Here is a 21973-nt window from a genome sequence, read left to right on the forward strand (position 1 = left end):
AAAAGGTGTGTACCCTGGCCTTGGAGTACTCCAGCCAGCATACAAAGTCTAACTTATGACTTATGTAGGCCTACCGCGGCCGCATCCGCCCCTGACAGACAGTCTCAAGTTCTTGCAGTTGCAATACATTAAACGGATTGTGCGACTTACATCGAATTTGTAATGAAGCTGAATTCTCTCAGCTCCAAAACGCACACAAGTTAAGCCCAAAATGTTGGGCTAGATGAATATCCTGTATTTGAAAAGAAAAATGATTAGAAACGTACCTGAAATTGAAGATTTCTCACACCTCTTGCGAACTTGCGCGCCGTACTTGGTGCGGCTACATTGTCACGATCACGTTGGTATTTTGGTTGCGCGTGCACGGTATACGAGTTTTGGCGCTCGATATCGATCTAGATCTCTACACGTCACTCACTGCCGAAAGGGGGCGTTATTCATTTATGCGCGACGATTCCTGGAGAATTTTGTCACACGAACTGTGTATTCGTACACTCCTGATACTATTTATTACCTCTAACGTGGACTTCGTCAAATTTTCCAGATATTAAGAGAGCGCCCTCATTGGGCCACGTAAATGACGAAAATAATAGGCGTTCTAATCGTGGACGTCCACGATTCCTGTGTGTCCACGGTTTGAAGGTGTGTATTCTGGTGAAAGTCCACGATCGAAGGCATTTACACACGCACACACACACACACACTCTCTCTCTCTCTCTCTCTCTCTCCCTCTCCCTCCCTCCCTCCCTCCCCTCTCTCTCTCTCCCTCCCTCCCTCCCTCCCCTCCTTCCCCCTCCCTCCCTCTCTCTCCCTCCATCCCTCCCTCCCTCTCTCCCTCCCTCTTTCCCTCCCTCCCTCCCTCCCTCCCTCTCCCCTCTCTCCCTCTCTCCTACTCTCTCCCTCCCTCCCTCTCTCTCTCTCCCCTCCCCCTCTCTCCCTCCCTCCCTCCCTCCCTCTCTCTCCCTCCCTCTCTCTCTCTCCCTCCCTCCCTCCCTCCCCCTCTCTCCTTCCCACCTTCCCCTCTCTCCCCCTCCTTCTCTCCCTCCCTCCCTCCTTCTTTCTCTCTTTTCTCTCTCTCCCTCCCTCCCTCCCTCCCTCCCTCCCCCTCTCTCTCCACGCTAACGTTATCCCACTTTCTCTACCTCTCCGTTTCTCTTACGTGCATGTATTTCAAACCTCACTCACTTTCAGACTTTGTCCGTCCGTCTTAATTCATTGTGTTCATTTCCACCTACATTTGAGGAAAATGTAGACCTCTTTTTAAAACATCGCTAGTTCAGGTCTTCCACCATGTTAATGCAGATGTATACTACCACCCTTCCCCCCTCAATCCCTCTCCTCCTCCGAAATCAAAAGAAGTTTTGGGGGTTGAAAAAATAAAGAAATAAAAAGGGTGCAGGATGGCATCTCACTATACCATGCAAAGTGATAAAGCCGTTTGATGATGGTCAGTTTGCTTCAAAACTTATCTGAGATTTATTATACATCTTATTAAATTGATTTGAATATCATTATTGTTATTATGAATATTCAGTAGTGGGTTGGGGGAAGGGGAGGATGTATAGCCCCCCCCCCCCCCCACATTGAACATTTTTGGGAATAATCATAAGAAAGGAATGGAATTTGAAAGTCGAGATTACTAATAATGAGGTTTTTATCCATTTCGTTCCCCAACGATCAAGGTAATGGTTTAAATCAACTGTTAGGTGGCGCTCTTTTAAATAGGTGACACATCGATTCGAGTATAGCTTTTGTTGGCCGATCACTAACGTCTGCATAAAACAAGTTATTTTGTTTGTTTTTTAAGTTGTATTGTTTAAGAATGCATGTAATTAGGTATGTATACTATGTTGGTTTGTTTCTATGTATGTTTGTCTATCAGTATGCTTGATTGTCTTGCCATTGGATTGTCCTGTTTTTGTTTTGGTTTGGTTTGTGTCGTGTTGTTTATGTGTGTGGTAGTTTGCTTGTTTTGCTCTCTCGCCCCTCCCTTTCATTAAATTTCATTAAACTATTAGAGAAAGAAGACGATTCGTTGTACCGTTCTCGACTATTAATCCTTGTTTGAATCATGTTCCCCTTCCTCCGCGCATAGCGCGGAAGCTCTGACGTTTTATTACATTATTAAAGAAAGAAGATGATTCGTTGTACCATTCTCGACTCTTAATCCTTGTCTTAATTCAGTCCCCCTCCCCTCCCCCTCTCGCGCAAAGCGCGGAAGCTTTGAAGTTTCATTAAATTATTAGAGAAAGAAGACGATTCGTTGTACCGTTCTCGACTCTTAATCCTTTTTCTTTCTACGTCCTCTTCCTTTCTTCTTTTTTTTTTTGGGGGGGGGATGGGCGACCGCCCCAACCGCCCCCTGGCTACGCGCTTGTATAAGTTAGATATGGACATATGGACTAACTCATTCACTAAATCAATTAATGATGATCAATTTAATTCAACTTCAGCAAATTTTAGTATTTCATTTATATTGATAATAATAATATTCCAGTTTTATATAGTGCTAAAAGTCATCTACGATGTCTCGAAGCGTTTTACAGATATACTGTTACCCCGGTCATTGGATTCTATACTTGCCTACACACACTGTGTGCACAATCTCCACTCCCTGGGGAGCATTTCAGCCAGGCGTTACTTGACGCTCAAAAACCCGTTTGACCAACAATGACGGTCATATCCTATACCGGGTACCCACCTGGAGAGGATCAAGCACAGGATATGTGCTTGCTTTCAATTTCATAATTGAATCGTATCGTGTATCGTGCAATATCTCTTATATTTCTCGGATTGAAATGTGAGGAGTAACATGCCAATTGGCCACAGGGAAGAATTTTCGCTTTTGTGAAACCTCTACCATATGCCATTCCTTATTTACACTGTATCTTTTATCTATTGATTTGTATAATACGAGTTGAATTTGTTATGGCCAAAAATAATAATAATTTAATCAAATGGCAACCACCTGGCATGTCAGGTATAGATTTTATATCTAGGTTATTGACAGATAATGTTAGCAATCTTTATTTTAAAAACTAAGTCAAACTTTCCTGTGTTTGTGAGAATTAATTAATTTTCCTAAATTATATTTTTGTTGTTTACAAAGACTATTTAAAATCGGTGATTGTTATCCATCTGTTAGCAGGCCATAAAATCATCAAATTATTTTTGATAGAGACTAGAATTAAAGGATAGAAACCAAAACAAAAAGGAGGGGATCGTCAAAGACAAATTAAGAGCGAAAACTCATTGCCAGACATGTGTATCGGATACTTTTTGATATTTTACATAAAAATATTGAAAATATTATCTCTTATTCTAGTATTAAAGCAAAATATGGTATAATGAAAAACACATTTAATGATTGGTTACAGTTAGCCTACCTCCTTGTTAAGTTATAATTTGTCTACGAATAAAGAACAAATGAAAATATGAAATATCTGTTTCAGGGTTGTTGTTGTTGTCTTTTCTTTGATGCAGGTCTGTGGTAATGTATCGAGTATCAAGGTTTGTCTTTTTTTTGTTTGAATTAGATAAAATATATGCTGTAAAATCAAAGAGTTTACTACTGTCGATTATCAAGATCAGTGGTGCAGATGATTAAAATGACAGATCGCAATTTTGACATCTGACATCTCTGTCCCTAAAACATGGACTCTAAAAATTGGTGCAACCATGCAGTCAAAATCTTAGTTATTTGGAACAGAAGGCAAAACTTTTCCTTAAGGCTTATTTTGTTTTTAAGTGTTTTCAACACACATTTTGTCGTATTAATAAGTTTGCTACTGTGGTGAAGCGTGGATCCAGGCAATCATTGAGGGGGCACTGTGTTCTAACACATTGAATGAGATGTCAATGTATATGTCTTATTATGTTCCTCTCAAGCTCGTTTACCTCTCCTCTATTCTTTCTTTCTCTTCCCTCTCCCTATTATACTCGCAAATCAATCAGGGGCACAATCTTTCTGCTACGCTAATTTAACATGACTATGGACAAACAGGGATGCACTGTTAATATTTGAATATTTGTTTATATAATTAAAATGCGTTCAATTATTTACTTACAAAAGTAGGCAAATAAATTTTACGAAATGAAAATTGTAAGTGATTTTTGCAAAACAAGGATAATAAGTAGGCCTATATTCGACAGGTGTATTCGACAGGTATAATTTTGTATAAATAGACCAAGCACTAGGAATAGAATCACATAGCACTTCTTATTCACCTGAATATCTATCAGTTGAATACTAAGATGAAGAGAGCCTTTGCAACAAGCGTCTTGTTGACCTGTTTGGTTGCCGGGATACTCGGCAAGCCATTAACTAAGGTATCCATTGGGACACGGCTTCGTTTATAATTTAATGATTAAGATATACCTCTAAGAATAAGAAAATATGAATCAGTTATCAACTGTTTTCTTTATTTTTGTTTCTGTAAAACATTTACGTGTGACACGATTTCTTTTTCTGGTTAGTTTTTAGAATTTGTCAAGTTTTAGCCCATTCTGTCGATGATCAACGTCTGGCGCTTAAAGTATTTTCAAACTATTTCCATGTTAAGCTAATGTCCATGGCACACGAAGCGTCATTTCTATTGCGTTATTATCTACCATAATCGAACAATCAGCGACGCAACGTTTAAAATTGTGTATTCGCTGAAGTAACGCGTTTACCTTTAACATTACAATGTTCTATATTGCATCACGATCTAGGAACGTCCCATGAGGAAGCTGGAATTCAACGGTCAAGTCGTTTACGTGCCCGTTGCAGAGAAATTGGCTGATCCATTCTCAAGCACGATACCTGGTGATGAACAGAAGACGGATATGATCCTGAACGAAGAACAGAAAGAATATATTCGGCAGCAGAAAGAGGAACACAAAGATGGACGAACCAAGAGGAAGGCCGTGAGGGATGTTTTGAAAAGATGGACCAAAGTCGGTGGGGACGTCATTGTGCCATTCACCATGGATAGCCCAAGTAAGTTCGAGTTTCGACTAAGACACGTCTTAAACTAAACAACAACAACAACAACAACAACAACCACTAAACCATTCATTTTCCATTTCTTAATTCTAATCCAAGTAACCTATCCCTACTTATATGGTGGCCATTGTCATACCCAAAGCCCATCACACACTATACGATTCAACTGCGATTCTATTTTCGAAAGAAAAACAAAATCGCGATTACAGTGTGGGATTTAAACATATCCGATCTCCAGGATAGAGGTTCATTGTGATATTACGAATGTTTAAAATTACAATCCTTGTGTGGAGTAAAGAGCGTCTAATCGTAGACAATCGAATGACAGGTCTGACGTCACTACGTGCCTGTGCCTGCAAGCTCAGTGTAGAAACAAATGCCTACCTTCCTCGTTTGCAGATGGACCCTCCCCCAAACAACAACAACAACAAAAACGGGAAAAACGAGAAAAAAAGGGAAAGAAATATTTTCTAGCTCACAATTTTCAAAACAATCGCAACTAATCTAAGCGATTTCAATGGCCATGCGAATCACGTTTTGTAATGTGTGAACAGAACAATCATATATTACGTAATCCAAACATGATTGGTAGGGGGTATGTAATGTCTTCTAGAGTTGATTTCTCGAAAGGTTTTGCAATCGTGTCAACAGACCCTCAAAACACTATTGATCTAACGTGAGAAGTAATACGCAAGGTTCGGCAGCTCAATGAATTTTAGACCCCCCCCCCCCCCTCCGGCCCGCGTCATTTTTTCTGCGGCACAGATTGGGGCTTATTTTTAAAAAGAGGTCTTGATTTAACCCTAAACCTAACCCTAACCCTAACCCTAACCCTAAACTTTCCCATAGGCTCAACACGCACCTAACCCCAATCTGTGCCGCCAAAAAAAATAACGCCTCCGGCCCTCCTCCCCCTATGTATCAGGATTATAATATAATATTGCCTTCTCCTGATGATTTTTGCATTGTGAAACTAAACATTATTAATAACAATTTTGTATGCAGACATTCATTGTGCATTAGCGAATTTTTAGATGATTATGATATTGTATCACATTTTCAACCCAAATCATAAATTCTTTGCATATTTTGTTCATCATGATACTCGTTTTAGCTGATGATGTACCATATATCTACGAAGCAATGGATCATTGGTCGACTAAGACATGTGTGAAGTTTGAAACTTACTCTTCGGATCGTTCCTCAACACTGGGTCACAACCAGAGGCTTCGTTTCCATAAGGCGGATGGGTAAGAAGCGATATTTGCTTTTCTCTCTCACTAAACTGAACATATAAGGGTGTCGATGGAGGATGGGAAGGGACGGGTCGAGAAGGATTTCTAATTATATCCGGCATCAACAATTTATTGTTTGTTGGTGTGTCCGTGTGCATGTGATTGAATGAGGGATGATGTATGTTTGTTTTGATTAGTTTTACAATATTTGTTATTATAACTTGCTTGTTTGTCTATTTTTGTACAGGGCCCCATTCTCACAAGCTTTGCTTAGCTTGGGGTCCTTCCGATTTTGCTGTTCATTTGTTACGTATTGTTTACTTTGAATTTTAATGGAAAATAAATGAATTGAATTATATTGAATTGGTTTTTGATTGGTTGAAAGTGTGTCACTTGATAACAAATAAACATTATTTTCCCGAGCCGTTAGTATAACCTGAATTTAGTATTATTTACGGCTGGGCAATTTTTTAATACATTTTATTACAATTGTATTAATGTTAACACGTTTTTTTTTTTTTTTTTTTTAAATTAACGATATTTTTTTGTTGAATTTTTTGTTGAAGCAGGATATAAAACAAATATACCCTGCCTTCTTTTGGAGCTCCTGGTTGGAACTATCAAGACAGTATATATTTGTATTTTCTTCAACTTTGTCGTCAGTGTACTTTTCTTACCACTGGTGGCAGATTTTGATTTGATTTGATTTAATGTTTATTTATTCCATTGCATCAACATATTTTAGGATAAGCTAGTCCGAGAAAATTCATGCAGTGCTTAATGTAGATTTAATTTGTCAACAGATCTTCTTCTTTTTAATCGGTGCTTTTCCTTCATGTCTTCATAATAAAACATGAAACCAACTCCGAAAAAATAGAGCATTCTCTCCAAAGGTAATTAACAATAATTAAACATACATTTTTTGTTGAATTTCGCGGAAAATATCAGACTTTTGACGACCTGTCCGAAATGAATACATTTCTTCAATTTCAGGTGCTGGTCATACGTCGGTAGGCAACCTACAAACCGGATGCAACCACAGCCTATATCAATTGGAACAGGGTGTTTAGAGGTAACTTACATAATGGGAAAGGCGAATCCCGTTCTTGCACGGGATTGTTTGGATATACTTGGAGGTATACCCTAGTTACACCAACGAGACAGGCACAAGACCCACAACAGGCCGACTATTCAATATAACAAGTCATTTTCTTGAATGGTCAAGAATCGGTCGGTTTGGCGGTGTAACTGGGGTATGCTTCCTATTTTCATAATAGATAAATAAAATATTGCTAGAGCAAGTCTTGTAACTTAAGGTGGGGGGGGGGGGGTAGCCGGTGGGCTTTTCGCGGGCTTTTCGCGGGCTTTTCGCGGGCTTTTCCTGCCTTGGAGACCCCCCTAAATCCGGAACACTGCTCAATGAACCCCCTATCGCAGGACATGCAGACCACCCCCCCCCCCTTATCTCAGATAAGCTGTCATTACTGGTTGGCTCACACACCCAGGGAATGCCCCAAAAGAACTCAGCCTGCATCATGTTGTCATTCATACCTTGTAAGAATAAACAAAGTCTGCAAATTAGTTCTATGCTCACTTATCTTAGGATTAGGATACACTACAGTACAAATTTAGTCTACATCAGTCCCGGGATTTGATCAATTTTTTTATGTTCAAGATATTTTATAATCCCCTTTTTTAATTTCTCAGGAGTCCAAAGAGATGAGAGGAAAAAGAAAAAAACACACCCTTTTTAAAGAAATCTCCGGGTGAAAAGTCAAATACACCCCCCTTTTTTAGAATTCTCGGGCCGGACTTTGTCGCACGAAAAGTACCCCTTTACCGGACATTTTGGTAACACGCATGGTATCCCTCTGTACTCGGAGTGGGGGGCCGGGCCGGGCCGGGCCGGGAGGTAGGTCAGGGACTACTTTCAAGTTCCGATGTATTCAATTTCCCTTCAGATTAAAAAAAAAAATGTGCCTCAAACTCTCAGTAAAATTAGCATCTAATCAGAAAGATACCGGTACAAAATAATGAAATGCTGTCTGTTATGGGGTATCATTTGAAGACGCTTAAAGACATTATTTTGCACTTGTTTTTAGTTGGGAACCATCGCTCATGAGATCGGGCACGCAATGGGATTCCAACATGAGCAGTCGAGACCAGACCGCGACGACCATGTCGAAGTTTTTTGGACCAACATCGAGACAGATCAACAAAACAATTTTGAAAAGGAGTCACTTGAAGACGTTATGGCTAGCGAAGTAGTCAAATATGATCTCAAATCTGTCATGCATTACGGACCATACGTAAGTACATCGTCTCCGGATATTTGCATGCATTAAAAAAAAATCTCCACCTTTTATTTGACAAAAGAATGTATTAAAATAATTTTGTATATATCGGTGACGTTCGAAAACATGGTTCTAGGTTACCTAAGTGCCTCCCGATGGTCAATAAGAACAATAGCTCGTAATAACTGTCATAGGCCATTGGTCGACTGGCCGGATTTCCTAATAGTTGAATACTGCTGCAATCTGAGGCACCTCGGAAAACCAAGGAGATTTGAGGCGAGCATCGACTCTCCTTGCTAAAATACACTGCTCTTATACTTTGGAGCCTGCAAGCGGGTAATATGGGCCCTAAGGGTGGAGGTACTGAGCATACTTTGGTGTGTCTGGTACTTTGGGAGGCCTCATGAGGGCATCGTCAGAGGTGAACAAGAGAACAAAGATATCGAGTGGGGGAAGATTGGGGAAGGGTGTATATTAGGAAGTGGTCCTTTTTCATATATTGACCTCCCACTTTCTCTTTCTCTCCTCATCTCTGTATCTTTGTTTTGTTTTGTTTTGTGTATATTTCACCATTCCATTATGGACATAGTATGGACGGAGACCTAGGAGTCAGGGTGCTAAAAAGCTTTATTTCCCATCAATAAGTAGGTGATATAGGGGGCTGCAGCTTAGAGAGAAAGGGCACCTTAAAGGCGTGATAATTTCCCCACCTTTTCGCATGCTTGTCAGTATTGTGAAAGAAAAAGGCATCCTTCAGCACCTCAATGAAAGAGTCGCTTCAAAATAGCCTATATGCCTTTTTCCAAAAGCACTGGTGAATTCCGGCTACTAATTGATATATTTGGTAAATTATTATATCTATCCGGATTTGATAAATATAGCGTAGTCCCATATACATCTTTCTGTTTATAGTGCTTGTAACTCTACCAAGACTGGGCCAAATTTCCTGTCGTTTTTATGATTCAAGAACCTTGCAGTACACACCAATACTTGCTAGATGACCAACCTTTTCTGATCGATTCTACGTTTCTTTCACAATGAAATCCCATGACCAGAACTGGTCTATTCCTTTAAAATGGGTAGTACATCACGAAATCAAAATGTAAATCTTCATGTTCATCTTCTTTTAAAACACACCTGTATTGGTATATTCAAAACATCTCAAGGACTATACTCCGGGTCAGGCGCGTACGCAAAAGAGGGGGGGGGGGGGGTCGAACCCCCTCATTTTTTTTGTTGGTGTTTTGGAGGAACCCCCCCCCCTCATTTTTTGTTGGTGTTTTGGAGGAACCCCCCCCCCCCTACGGAACGAAATATCGATCGGCCAAATTTGGCGGGACAAAAAAAACGTGCTCTTACCCCCCCCCCCCCCCCCCTTCGAAAAAATCCTGCGTAAGCGCCTGCTCTGGGTTAATATCAATCATTTATATCGCCACACAGGGATTCGCCATCAATGAAAACATACCGACGTTGGTAACAAAGCGACCATTCGACATGCAGTACATCGGTCAAAGGTCTGGTCTCAGTTTCTACGATGTCAAATTAGCAAACTATATCTACAACTGTAATTCTACTTGTGACCCCCTTCTGGACTGCGCCAACGGAGGCTTTGTAGACAAAACATGCACATGTCAATGCCCCCCTGCTTGGACGGGGGCGCTCTGCAACGAAAACTCAAATGTACCCGAAACAGGTGAGTTGCGTAATACAATTTAGTAGTACGCTGGGTACAGTTTTGCCTTTTGCCGAGGGAGAGGGGGGGGGGGGGCGGTGACACATTTTACCCGTTTATCAAATCTCAGTTGTCTAAATTTAGCAACAACAATAACAATACAGATGACAATAACAAAAACAACAACAAAATGATTTATCAAAGACGGGTGTTATTTTCTCATCTTATAATTACATAAACCAATATTCTGTATTTAGGAAAGATATTCAGGTACCTATATGCCTGAATTTGGAATTAAACAAAAGAACAAAAACTGAACACCAGCCTTCTCGCCTCGTAATTACCTTCAATATGTCGCTCGGGCCAGCAATATTACAAAAGAATACCGTTGTGGGCCATTGAATATTACATACCCATGCTTCACCTGGGGGAGGAATATTTTCACAATAATCTCCCCACTCATGGATAAGTTTTGTACTTCATTATTCTTGTTTGATGTAATAATGATTTTGTTTGTTTCAATTCAAAAGTGATGACAGATAATTCGAGCGAGCGAATCGAACTAGTAGATCTTGATGCTTTTATTCACATCAGCAGACATTGATACAGGATTATGAATCGATGACCAGGTATATGTTCCTGCGACATTTATTTCCGGATTTATTGACAGGTTTAGAGTAAAGTTTACCTTGTTGGGTCCAAGGTTGACGTGAAAAATTCGGGTAGTTTAGGAAATTGACGCGGATCATTATGTCGTCCAAACTTTTAGACTTCATTATATACCTCACTTACTAAATCCAGCCATCTGATTGGTCGAAATTGAGTTGTGATTTTAGCCATTTCCGTAAAGGAACGAATATGCCCTAACCGGTTAAAAGTCCAAGAGTGAAATCCCTCAAAGTTCCAGTTACCATGCAAATAGTTAAAGTTTGCTGCGATACCCATTGGTTTACGTGTTAAAATGTTCTTTGAGCGAGCGCGGACACCATACAGTGCTTTTTGTCTGCGATTCCCAAATGATTGAAAATTTCAGTCATTTTTCCAGCAAAGGTAAATACATCTCTATACTAATGAACAAGGTTCATAGCGGAGTGGTATCCTCACTTCTATCCTTCGTGTTAACCAACCCCCTGCATATACATGTACATAAATGTTTCACCATGAGCCATTATTCTTTTCTATACAATTGTATTAATCAAACCCCGACCATGATGCGTCATATTATATGATGTCAACTTAACATTCTCTTTCTCTCTGCTCGTTCGAAAAGGAATATACTGTTTTTATTTTTCTCTCTCCTTCTCCCTCTCTCTCTCAAAGTTACTGAGACCACTAGAACTGAGCCATCTGGGGAGATCACATCCCCTGGCTATGAATCTGGACAGTACTCCATAAACTCAGCCAGCATGATTTATATCGTTGTGAGTAAACTATCTCTGCTTTCTATAATTCCTGTCCACCAACCCGGCTCTAAACCGTCTCCAAACTGACCGATTCTGACCATTTGTAAGAATGTAATATTTTGCGCGGTCTGTTGTCTATTTTGCAGATGGTAGAAGAATTATTAAGATAAGATGCAGATCACGGTAGAGTATAACATGTAATAAGGAGTTATAATTTCCACTCTTTATTTTCTGACACCAATATTATCCTGAAGGAATTTAAGCATATTAACTGTTAATGTGGCAACGCTGGAAATATTACAACTAAATTGTTAAAAGCTAGCCTTGTCTTTAATTTCAAAGGGCCAACCTGGAGCTACGATTACATTAACGTTTGACGCATTCGATATGGAAGCTCTAGACAGTGGCAGGTGTTGGGACTACGTTCAGGTCAACAGTGATGACCCGCGATACGGAGGCGAGAAGTATTGTGGAAACCAAATACCAGACCCAATCGTAGCAACAGAAAGCATTATGATCTGGTTCTACTCCGACGAAACAAATACCGACAAGGGATTCAGGGCCCATTTTACCATTGATCAACCACTAACCGAAGCACCTGTCGAAACTACCAGAGCACCAACCACACCTGCCGTAACTACCACAGCACCAACCACACCTGCAGTAACTACCAAAGCACCAACCTCACCTGCAGTAACTACCAAAGCACCAACCACACCTGTAGTAACTACCGAAGCACCAACCACACCTGTAGTAACTACCAATGCACCAACCGAAGCACCAACCACACCTGTCGTAACTACCAATGCACCAACCGAAGCACCAACCACACCTGTAGTAACTACCAATGCACCGACCGAAGCACCAACCACACCTGTCGTAACTACCAAAGCACCAACAAGTGAAGGTATACCAAAGACTTCTTGTTCTCTTTTCATCATGGATGCTGAAACTTGTCAATTATAGAGAGTATAATAGGTACACCCTCTTAGACCGGTCAGATATGACGCGGTAAACCGTCGGAAAAAACGAAGGAAAGAACGCCGCGTTAAAAAAGAATGAATGGCAACTGCCAGCAACAAACGTGACAAAATTGTCCTACCCGTATTCACTGAGCTCTGTGTTAAAAGAAAAAGGAAATTTGAAGCTTATTACATTATTACACGCCATCATGATTTTTTTAATTGCCGCGATTTCCGCTGCATATCTGAACGAGGCTTCAGAATTCTAGATACTGGATTATCTTCCTATTTATGAAGAATAACAATTCTACTGAATTGCTTCCTGGGCTTTCAAAAATGGTCTTTAAAATGTAAATCCTGCGATACAAGTACATGTATTCTGTATAGAGTGCTTGGGCCCAGGTATGTGTCGGTACAACAATTCTTAAATTACACAACGGGGGAATGCCCATGCCCAACGAATCATGTGTACCACTAGATTGCTGACACAATCGTTGCTTTCTGAACATTGATTTCAATATTTGATCAGGTAATCTAAAATAGAGAATGGAGCACACTAATATTATGTGCAAGTTTGAAATCGAATGACAAGGAATTATTATTTTCACACTGCTAAACCAAAAGATTATTAGCCAATCGGGATAAGGTAATTTTGTGTTTGGTGTGATGTCGGTGTGATTATATATACGTGTGTTGGTATGTATATTTATATATAAATGTGAAGCATATTATTGACATCATCATCATTATCGTTATTATTAGGTGGTCTGTCAACGACAGATCACCTATTGATTTCGTCAGCATGATCATGATCATCAACATCAACGTCATCATAATTAACATTATCATTATCATCATCATCGTCATCGTCATCGTCATCACCATTACTATCAAGATCATCATCATCTTCATCATTATCATCATTGTTTACATGTCTATATAACTTCTCCCTTTCTCAATATAGTAAATATTATAATCTGTCATAAGACTTGAAGACAGACCACCTTATTCGTCCTCATGACGAATTAAATTCTAGTTTTTATTTCTTCCGTTCACTTTTTTGTGTACACGTTTACTCGAAATCGACTTGGTCAATTTCCTTCAAATTTCTGTCAGTCATCAGGCCCTAAAATATCAAGTTCAAGTAACCTTCTCAAGGTCATGGGGTCATCGTGACGTCATCTAGGCGCCATTTTGTAAAAATCAGGTCATTATCATATCTCGATAACGGGTCATCAAAATTCAACCATATTCGGTATACATCGACTTCAGGTCAAAGGTCAAATTAAAATTTTAAAATGCTCCGATTCATCCCAAATTTTGTTTGCACACGTTTCAGGCCATTTAAGCATTTTCAAAATTTGCGCGCGCGCAATTATGCGTGCGCGTTTCCGCGCGTACCAGCACGTACTGGCATTTTGCAACATAGAATCGCCAAATTTTCTCTGTTATCATATTGACCACATTTTTTCAAACATTTTGATACCTTGTTCATTTTTTTTTTACCAGTAATAACGCAATGAGCGTCCGTCAAAGTTTACAGTACGCGATCTATATCAACAATATATGGGCAAAAACATGCCTTTACAAAATTTATTGTAACTCTTCAGAATAGATGGACACCCCAATTTTTTTCATATTTAGATAGATTATGAGTCGGAGATATGATTTCGTGTCTCATTTGACCCTCAATTAACTCATGAAGTCATCATAATGGCCTCCGAACTCAAAATTTCAATTTGGATATTATGACGTCAGCAGATTTTTGAAAAATTGATTGTATCTGTAAATATCGATCAATTTTCTTCCAAATTTTAATATCTTCTAGCTGAGAATATTCTCTACGAATGCAGTGGTCATCATTTTTCATTTTGACAATAGCATCATGGCGTATTTTTGCGATTAAAGGAGGCATGTCAATTTTTCACATTTTGCGTGTATTCTCTATGGGAGGGACATGACTTTTTCTCAAAACTGGATACTACATTCCCGTCTTTCGCGAGCAATATCTCCGTCGTTTTATCTTTGTTTACGCTGAGCTTTGAGTATGTTGTAGCTGAGACAATAAGCTATTACATGTGTGCTCTTTAGTTTTCGATCAGATACCGGGATCATGCTCATATTTCACTTGCAAAGTGGGATTTGAGAATTTCATTTTCCATTTACGTGTAATCGCTATGGGAAATGTTTTGGTATATCGGTAACGCACTCGACTTCCGACCTCGGGTACCCTGGTTCGAGTCGGGGCGTCTCCAACAATTTTTTTCTTCACTTTTTTGGTCTATTTGACCTTTCACTGTACCGTCTCCATTGAATATTAAATCACGTAGAATCGTAAATAATGTAATAAACAACCCTATTTACTTTACTATTACCCTATTATCACTTGATCCATTACTTTTTGCGTGTGATCCCAATAGGAGATGACTTTTTCTCAAATCTGGATTTTACATTCCTGTCTTTTGCGAGCAATATCGCCTTTATTTCCGCTTGGTTTTTGTTGATTGTTTTAGTATGTTGTAGCTGAGAATATATGCTATGCAATATTCCCACATTTTTTCAATAAGATGTCAGGATCACGCTCATAATCATGATGATGATCATCATCAATATCCATCAGCATGATGATGATGATCATCATCATCATGGTCTGATGATCATGATCATCAACATCATCATGATCATGATCATCAACATCATCATGATCAAGATCATCAATATCATCAACATCTATAATAGTATCGTTATTATCATCATCTAACATTATCATCATCATCATCACCATTACTATCATGATCATCATCATGTTCATCATTATCATCATCAAGAAGACAGACAACCTAAATCGTCCTTATGACGAATTAAATTTCTAGCTTTTATTATTTGTATTATCATTTGTATTATCATTATTAGGTGGGCTGTATTTTATACAGACCACCTTATATTTTTGTTAAAATCGCCTCCTAACTCAAAATTCCAATTTGCATATTATGACGTCAGTATATTTATGGAAAATTGATTGTATCTCTGTAAATATTGATCGATTTTCTTCCAAATTTTGATATGTTCTAGCTGAGACAATTTTTTTCAAATGTAGTCAATATGATTCATCATTTTGACAAAGGCATCATTGCGTATTTTTGCGATTAAAGGAGGCATGTCAATTTTACACATTTTGCGTGTATATTCTCTATGGAACATGACTTTTTCTCAAAACTCGATTCTACATTCCCGTCTTTCGTGAGCAATATCTACGTCGTTTTAGCTTCGTTTACGCTGAACTTTGAGTATGTTGTAGCTGAGACAATAAGATATCTCAAATGTGCCCTTTATTTTGTCTCAATTTTTTGTTGGATCAGCCCACCTATACTTGTTCCAAACAAGCATTACAAATCTAGTTATTATTATTATTGTTCTTGTTTTTTGAGGGTGTCTTTTTACAATGGGGTGGGGCGGTTGGGCAATCCGACACTATTGTGTATTCCCATACATCCACAGCCCTGTCCAATCAATCGTAAACTTTTACAAACTATTTTCTCTTTAGTACAGAGCAGCGATCAGTTTGAATCACATGCAATTGTTTATAAGGCGAGGCACAGAAGTACATTTATAAAATTACCATTGTTCATTTTCATTTTCCCCCTCAGCGCCACTGAGTACCTTAACATCCCCAAACTACCCGAATGCTTACAATGCGAAGCAAAAGAAAGTCTACCGCCTTACTACTGCTGTAGGCAAAAAGATTTATCTAAAGATCGATGAAATGGATATTGAAGAGGGCAGTAATGGATGTAACTATGACGTCCTTATCGTCGATCTCGGAGGTACTGACGAGGTTTTGCAAACACGGTAAATAAATCAATTTTAAATGCATTAAAAAATAATGATTGTCTCGCAAATGTTAGTCTAATTTGATCCGAGTCGGTTGGATTTTCAAGATATTAGAAAAAAACTACATAATATATGCAATATTTTATCAAAATGTAAAATCACTTCCCTTCCTCTTTTAAATATATAATAATGATATAATGGCAAAGTTGAATTGAGAGGGGCATTGTGCAATGATATCACGTATGACATCGTATTTTGGTGGTACATTTCAGACTGTGTGGAACCAGGACTAACGTTGGTCCATTCGAATCCGTGTCGAACAAAATGGAGCTGACACTCATCACCGATGGATACGTAGAGAGGAAAGGCTTCAAGGCATCCTACAAGAGTATCACAGAATCCACATGCGGTGGAACCTTCGGTGGGGAGTCCGGTATAGTCGAGTCACTCAACTACCCCATACACTACCCCAACCAGATACTCTGTGATTACGTCATTCAGGTAGATCCTGGAAAGGTCATTAGGTTGACATTCAATGATTTGGACGTGGAATATGGACCTAATTATCTTTGCCAGTATGACTGCCTAAAGGTGATTCAACTGAACCAAAATGACCAAGAAGAGACACTATTGAGGTATGTAACTTACGTACAAACAAACACACTAGCGTAGCTAGCTGAATAGCTAACGAACGAGATGTATAACTAACTAAACAAATTAGCTTTCTAACGCGCTAACGAACGAACTAACTTCAGTAGCGTATCAAGGGATTATGACGCCTGGGCAAACTCCAAAACAGCTCAAAAATACAATTCAGATTTTCTCGCATTTCCTCGAAATTGGTAAACGAATTTTGTTTGAAAACTAAACAATTAGATGTGGGAGCAATTCGACAGAGCAGAAGAAATTTTAGCTTAAAAAGAATTCACCCCCTCTGGGACACTAACCACTCGGACAACTACTCCCACCCCTCCCTCCCTCTCGTACACTAATCACTCGGACAACTACTCCCACCCCTTCCTCCCTTTCGGACACCAACCACTCGGACAACTACTCCCATGATCCCATCCCTCCCTCTCGGACACTAACCACTCGGACAACTACTCCCATCCCTCCCTCCCTTTCGGACACCAACCACTCGGACAACTACTCCCATCCCTCCCTCTCGGACACTAACCACTCGGACAACTACTCCCATCCCTCCCTCTCGGACACTAACCACTCGGACAACTACTCCCATCCCTCCCTCTCGGACACTAACAACTCGGAAAACTAATCCCACCCCCTCCCCCTCTCGGACACTAACTAATCGGACGAATCCCCAGACAACCAATTCCGTATACAACTGATACCTCAGTCATACCACCAGACCGATTCCAAACCGACAAATTTTAGGCCATCTAATGTAATTGTTGGTTCGGTCTGTTGTCGATCTGGGGTGTTTCATCAAGCCTTAATTTTTTTTCTCAAATCGGAATCATTTTTCGATGATTAAACACCCTCCTGGTGTCGATTTCGTTCGTACGACCGAGGTATGAATTTACCAGAAGTCTTGAGATCAATCCAGAAAGATCCGTATCAAGTTTTTTTTGGCAATTTTATATTTTTGTTAAATTCAAGACCCATATTCTCATCTTTGATTGGTGCCACGAAAGTCATAAATAATCACTGTCAACTTATTGAGAACTATAATGGACGGAAATTTTACACTGAAGCTCTTAATTGATTAAACGATTTATACGTCATAAAAATTGTAATTGAATTTCGATAATGAGATCCACAAAGCAGTACACTCTATTTTATATTATTCTATATTTATAATGCAGCCTGGACGGGACGTCTCCACCATCCCCAATTGTGTCTCGGACCAACCAGCTCACTCTTCGCTTATCATCTGATGCGTATGTTGGAGGCAAAGGTTTCCAGGTTTCATATCTTGCTATCTAATTCCTCAGTCACATCTTCAAATCGACTCTAAACTGACTCTAAACCGACCGGTTTTCACTCCATCATTATGACCATGCGGTCGGTCTGTTCTCAGTGTGGAGTCGGTCTCGCTGGTGTGACTATAGGCTATTGATAAACATGGACATAATAACGAGCAGACTTTCATCATTTCTTCTTAACTGTTGAACGATTAATTGTTTAAGCTAAATTATATTTGAAATTCTATTCTGTACTACCTTAGGAGGGCATTTAGATATTTTAGAAGAGAATATTGTTAATATAAAGGGGGTTGATCCTTCATTATAACATTAGTCTGAGTGGAAGAGGAAGTATTGAACAAAATGACCAAAAAAATATATTTACAAAAAAGCTTTAAATCTTTTTAAAGGCCAAGGACAAATAATTATCATGAAGAAACTCCGAGCGGAAATTCAGCCATGTTTGATATCATAAACGGAGACAAATCCCTAGATTTATTGTGTAAATCATTTTCAAATTTATTTACATACCAATACTAAATTCGTGATGGAACACATATATTTCACATGGTGTTTTAAAGATAACATATTGTTATACCCTCTTATGTGAAATATAATCACTCTATCATAAAATTAAGAATGATAATAATGTTGTAGCAGTTCTATATAAATAAACAAAATATGTCGGCTTCTCCTTGAATGACGTCACATACGCCCGCGTTGCCAAATGGGAGATCCCCTATCACTATAGTGCTCATTACTTTCAACAAATTACTTTCGACTGTCTTATCCCATACATGTCTTTTCCTTGAATTCAATTCCTCTTCAATATTTTACGTCGTAAGATAGTATTGTGTCCTCTATTCACTCTAAACCATGACAAATTGTAAATTTTACCCCAGAGTGGGCAGATTAAAAAATATGGCTATTATTAAGAGTGTGTATTAATTTCCTCTTTAATTATCTGTTTGTCGTACTTAGTTTATAATATAAGTAGTTTTGCCATTTGTTGGTGAATTAAGTTACAGGTCATCAGAATCAATGTAATAATAGCGAGTATTGAATAAATAGTTATGGAATGAAAATATCTTTTGTCTATTAGTATTCATTCGTCTGCTGTTTGGACATTTATATATGTATGGCTTGCATTTTGCTCATGATACAGTTCGTTTGTTCATGCAGGGACATGGAAACCAATTATCTACCATATTCACATTATCCTCAGTCGATAAGAGCAGCATTCTAAATGGTGGAAATAGTAATCTTTACAATAACTTCACTTTGTATGTACATGCCCTCTCAAATAATTGCCTCGAGTTTCGTCGGTTCGAATTAGTGTTCCAATAGGGCTAAATTTTGATCATTGTTAAACTCGTAATCCATTTTATTCACTATTCTTCAGCGGCGGAGATTATTTTTCTCTTTGATCTACGTTATGGCAATATAGATTATTCCATTGAAATCGGCGCAATGCAGCTATCAAATTTAGTCTATGAGATTTTAGTGTTCATTGTTGTTTGAAATAACAATGCCTGTAGAATCATAAGGCCATGCCCATATTGAATATGTAGGGCGGAACCAACACCAACATTTATACGATATTTAGATGAATAACAAAGAATTAGAAAAATTTAATGCGATTTTAAAGAATAGTCTAGCATGAAAAAGAATTATAAATTTATATCGGTGATTATTCACAGGCGCGGTTCGAGATTATGTTTGTTTGAGTGTGTGTGTGTGTGTGCGTGTGCGTGTGCGTGTGTGCGTGTGGGTGTGTGTGTATGTGTATGTGCGTGTTTTTTGTGTTTGTGTGTTTGTGTGTAGGGGGTTGGTGCTTTGGGGAGCTTGTTGGGGCTGTAGGGGAGATTGAGGGTTCTGGTATTCATTTTGTACATTCAATTCAATTCAATTCAATTCAATTCAATTCAAATGCAGGGATGCCAGTAAAACTTGATCAGAGGGCCTGAAAATCACCTAAAATTCGCTATTTTGTACACATACTGAGAATAAATCGCCAGTGCCTGAATTCAGGCATTTGATCGAAAACTGGCATCCCTGCAAATGTTTTTGATTATAATCTAAACAAATTGAATCTTTCTTAATTTTCATAGCGGATAACAAATTTAAAATTACAATGTAACATATAAATATTTTAGTGCAAAAGTCAAAAATTGTCACAAGTCATGTGCCTTGCCCAAATTCATTTATAATCAAGAATTATAAGGGGAGGGTGGGGAGCCCCAAACCCAGTCTAGAACCTATGTGGTTTCGCTCTTTAATATGAATATAAGAGTTCTGACATTTCCGAAAACGGCGAAATAAAGACAGATGGCGCTGTTGACAATCACTATTTAGGGTAAATACAAGCGATTGACGAACTGCATGCACATAATCAGTTCCCCAATCTAAAAATGGATGAAAATTTGATTTCAATCAAAGTAAGAAAGAAAATGGTCCGCTAGATTCGAATGTTTTATTTCAGGCCTATCTATATACCTTCCATTGATTCAACCAGTCTACTGTTCATAACACACTGTTAGTCTTAAAACGCTTACACGGGAAAGTTCTCAGATTAATCCAAAACGTCAGTAGCCGGCACGATTAAAAGTCTTCCATTGGAATCTACAAAGGCTCTAGAATTTTTCACCTACAAACTTCATTTCTTCATCGTTCATTGGAATGAAGACCCGACTGAAAATATAAACATAATGAAGACGCAAACGAAAGTAAAATTAGTTGTTAATCACATCGTTTAATGAATACATATTAAGCTGTGCCATATACAAATTGTACACACCTTTTTTCCCCCTATTTCTTAAAATATATGCGTGTATTACAAAATTACTGTTTCTTTTAGATCAATTTATTAAAAAGTATTGTTTTATCAAACAGTCATCTGCGATATAGCAATGGTATACCTTTTGGTGAATGAGGAAAATATTTAGGATGTGATAAAGAATGCGTGCAAGATCAAGCGAGAGGGGCAACGAAAAAAGAAGATATACTACAATATGGGCCTTCAGTAATTATTTGACATCATCGGGTTGCAAATACACATTTATACTTCGTACTCATAAACTCGTCTGCACAGAGACGTAATACTGTTATTAATATTTTTATCATTGATCAGTAGATAATTGCGATTAAAACAAATTTAAAAAAAATTAAAAAAAATCTATTTTCAATTTACCGTAGCATGGTCGTTATGGTTGGCCATCATCATCATATTTACGAGTCTTTCATATTTTTAACTCATTTTGCAAATACTTAACTTAAAGGTAATACAAAGTTTGGGGAAGTTTTGAAAATTGGGTGCATAGTGATTATTTACAATTTTGATATATTTGGATGCCCCTGTGGATGAATTATAAGCACTCGAAAATTTAGCCCCTGAAACACTCCTGCTTTCGAGAAAAATTAAATGCTCACGGTAAATTTTGATAATTTCAAATAGCGTCTACGGCCGTACAATAGTAGCTGCGACCATGAAAATCTCAGAATATGTAGTTGTAATATATAATTTCTAAACGGGAATAGCTAATCGATCGATTTTAATCAAGAAATATTGTTTTATAGCTTGATTAATATCTTGACCTTGAGAGGGATCTACATACAACATAAAGAGTTTATTATTTACAATTTCATAACTTTAGACTCGATTTTA

At 38.5% G+C, this 21973-nt stretch overlaps 2 protein-coding genes across 3 annotated transcripts in view; one reads left to right on the top strand and one right to left on the bottom strand.

Moving 5' to 3' along the window:
* LOC115929662 overlaps window positions 1-697 on the bottom strand; it is a 44289-nt gene extending 43592 nt beyond the window's left edge. For both annotated transcript variants that reach the window (XM_030999390.1, XM_030999389.1), the window contains exon 1: window positions 267-697. The gene's annotated coding sequence lies outside the window, so the exon portion shown is untranslated. The remainder of the gene's footprint in view (window positions 1-266) is intronic.
* Window positions 698-4222: 3525 nt separating this feature from the next.
* Window positions 4223-19394, top strand: LOC100890891 (protein SpAN). The gene is made up of 11 exons (XM_030999714.1): window positions 4223-4329; window positions 4714-4981; window positions 6102-6237; window positions 7216-7294; window positions 8325-8531; window positions 9957-10209; window positions 11509-11609; window positions 11934-12498; window positions 16201-16402; window positions 16657-17019; window positions 18211-19394. The coding sequence occupies exons 1-11, from the start codon at window positions 4255-4257 to the stop codon at window positions 18329-18331; spliced, it is 2370 nt and encodes a 789-aa protein (XP_030855574.1). The 5' UTR covers window positions 4223-4254; the 3' UTR covers window positions 18332-19394.
* Window positions 19395-21973: the final 2579 nt, after the last annotated feature.

The sequence above is a fragment of the Strongylocentrotus purpuratus genome, unplaced genomic scaffold (assembly GCF_000002235.5).
Source record: "Strongylocentrotus purpuratus isolate Spur 01 unplaced genomic scaffold, Spur_5.0 spur5_scaffold_5, whole genome shotgun sequence".
NCBI classification, from domain to species: Eukaryota; Metazoa; Echinodermata; class Echinoidea; order Camarodonta; family Strongylocentrotidae; genus Strongylocentrotus; species Strongylocentrotus purpuratus.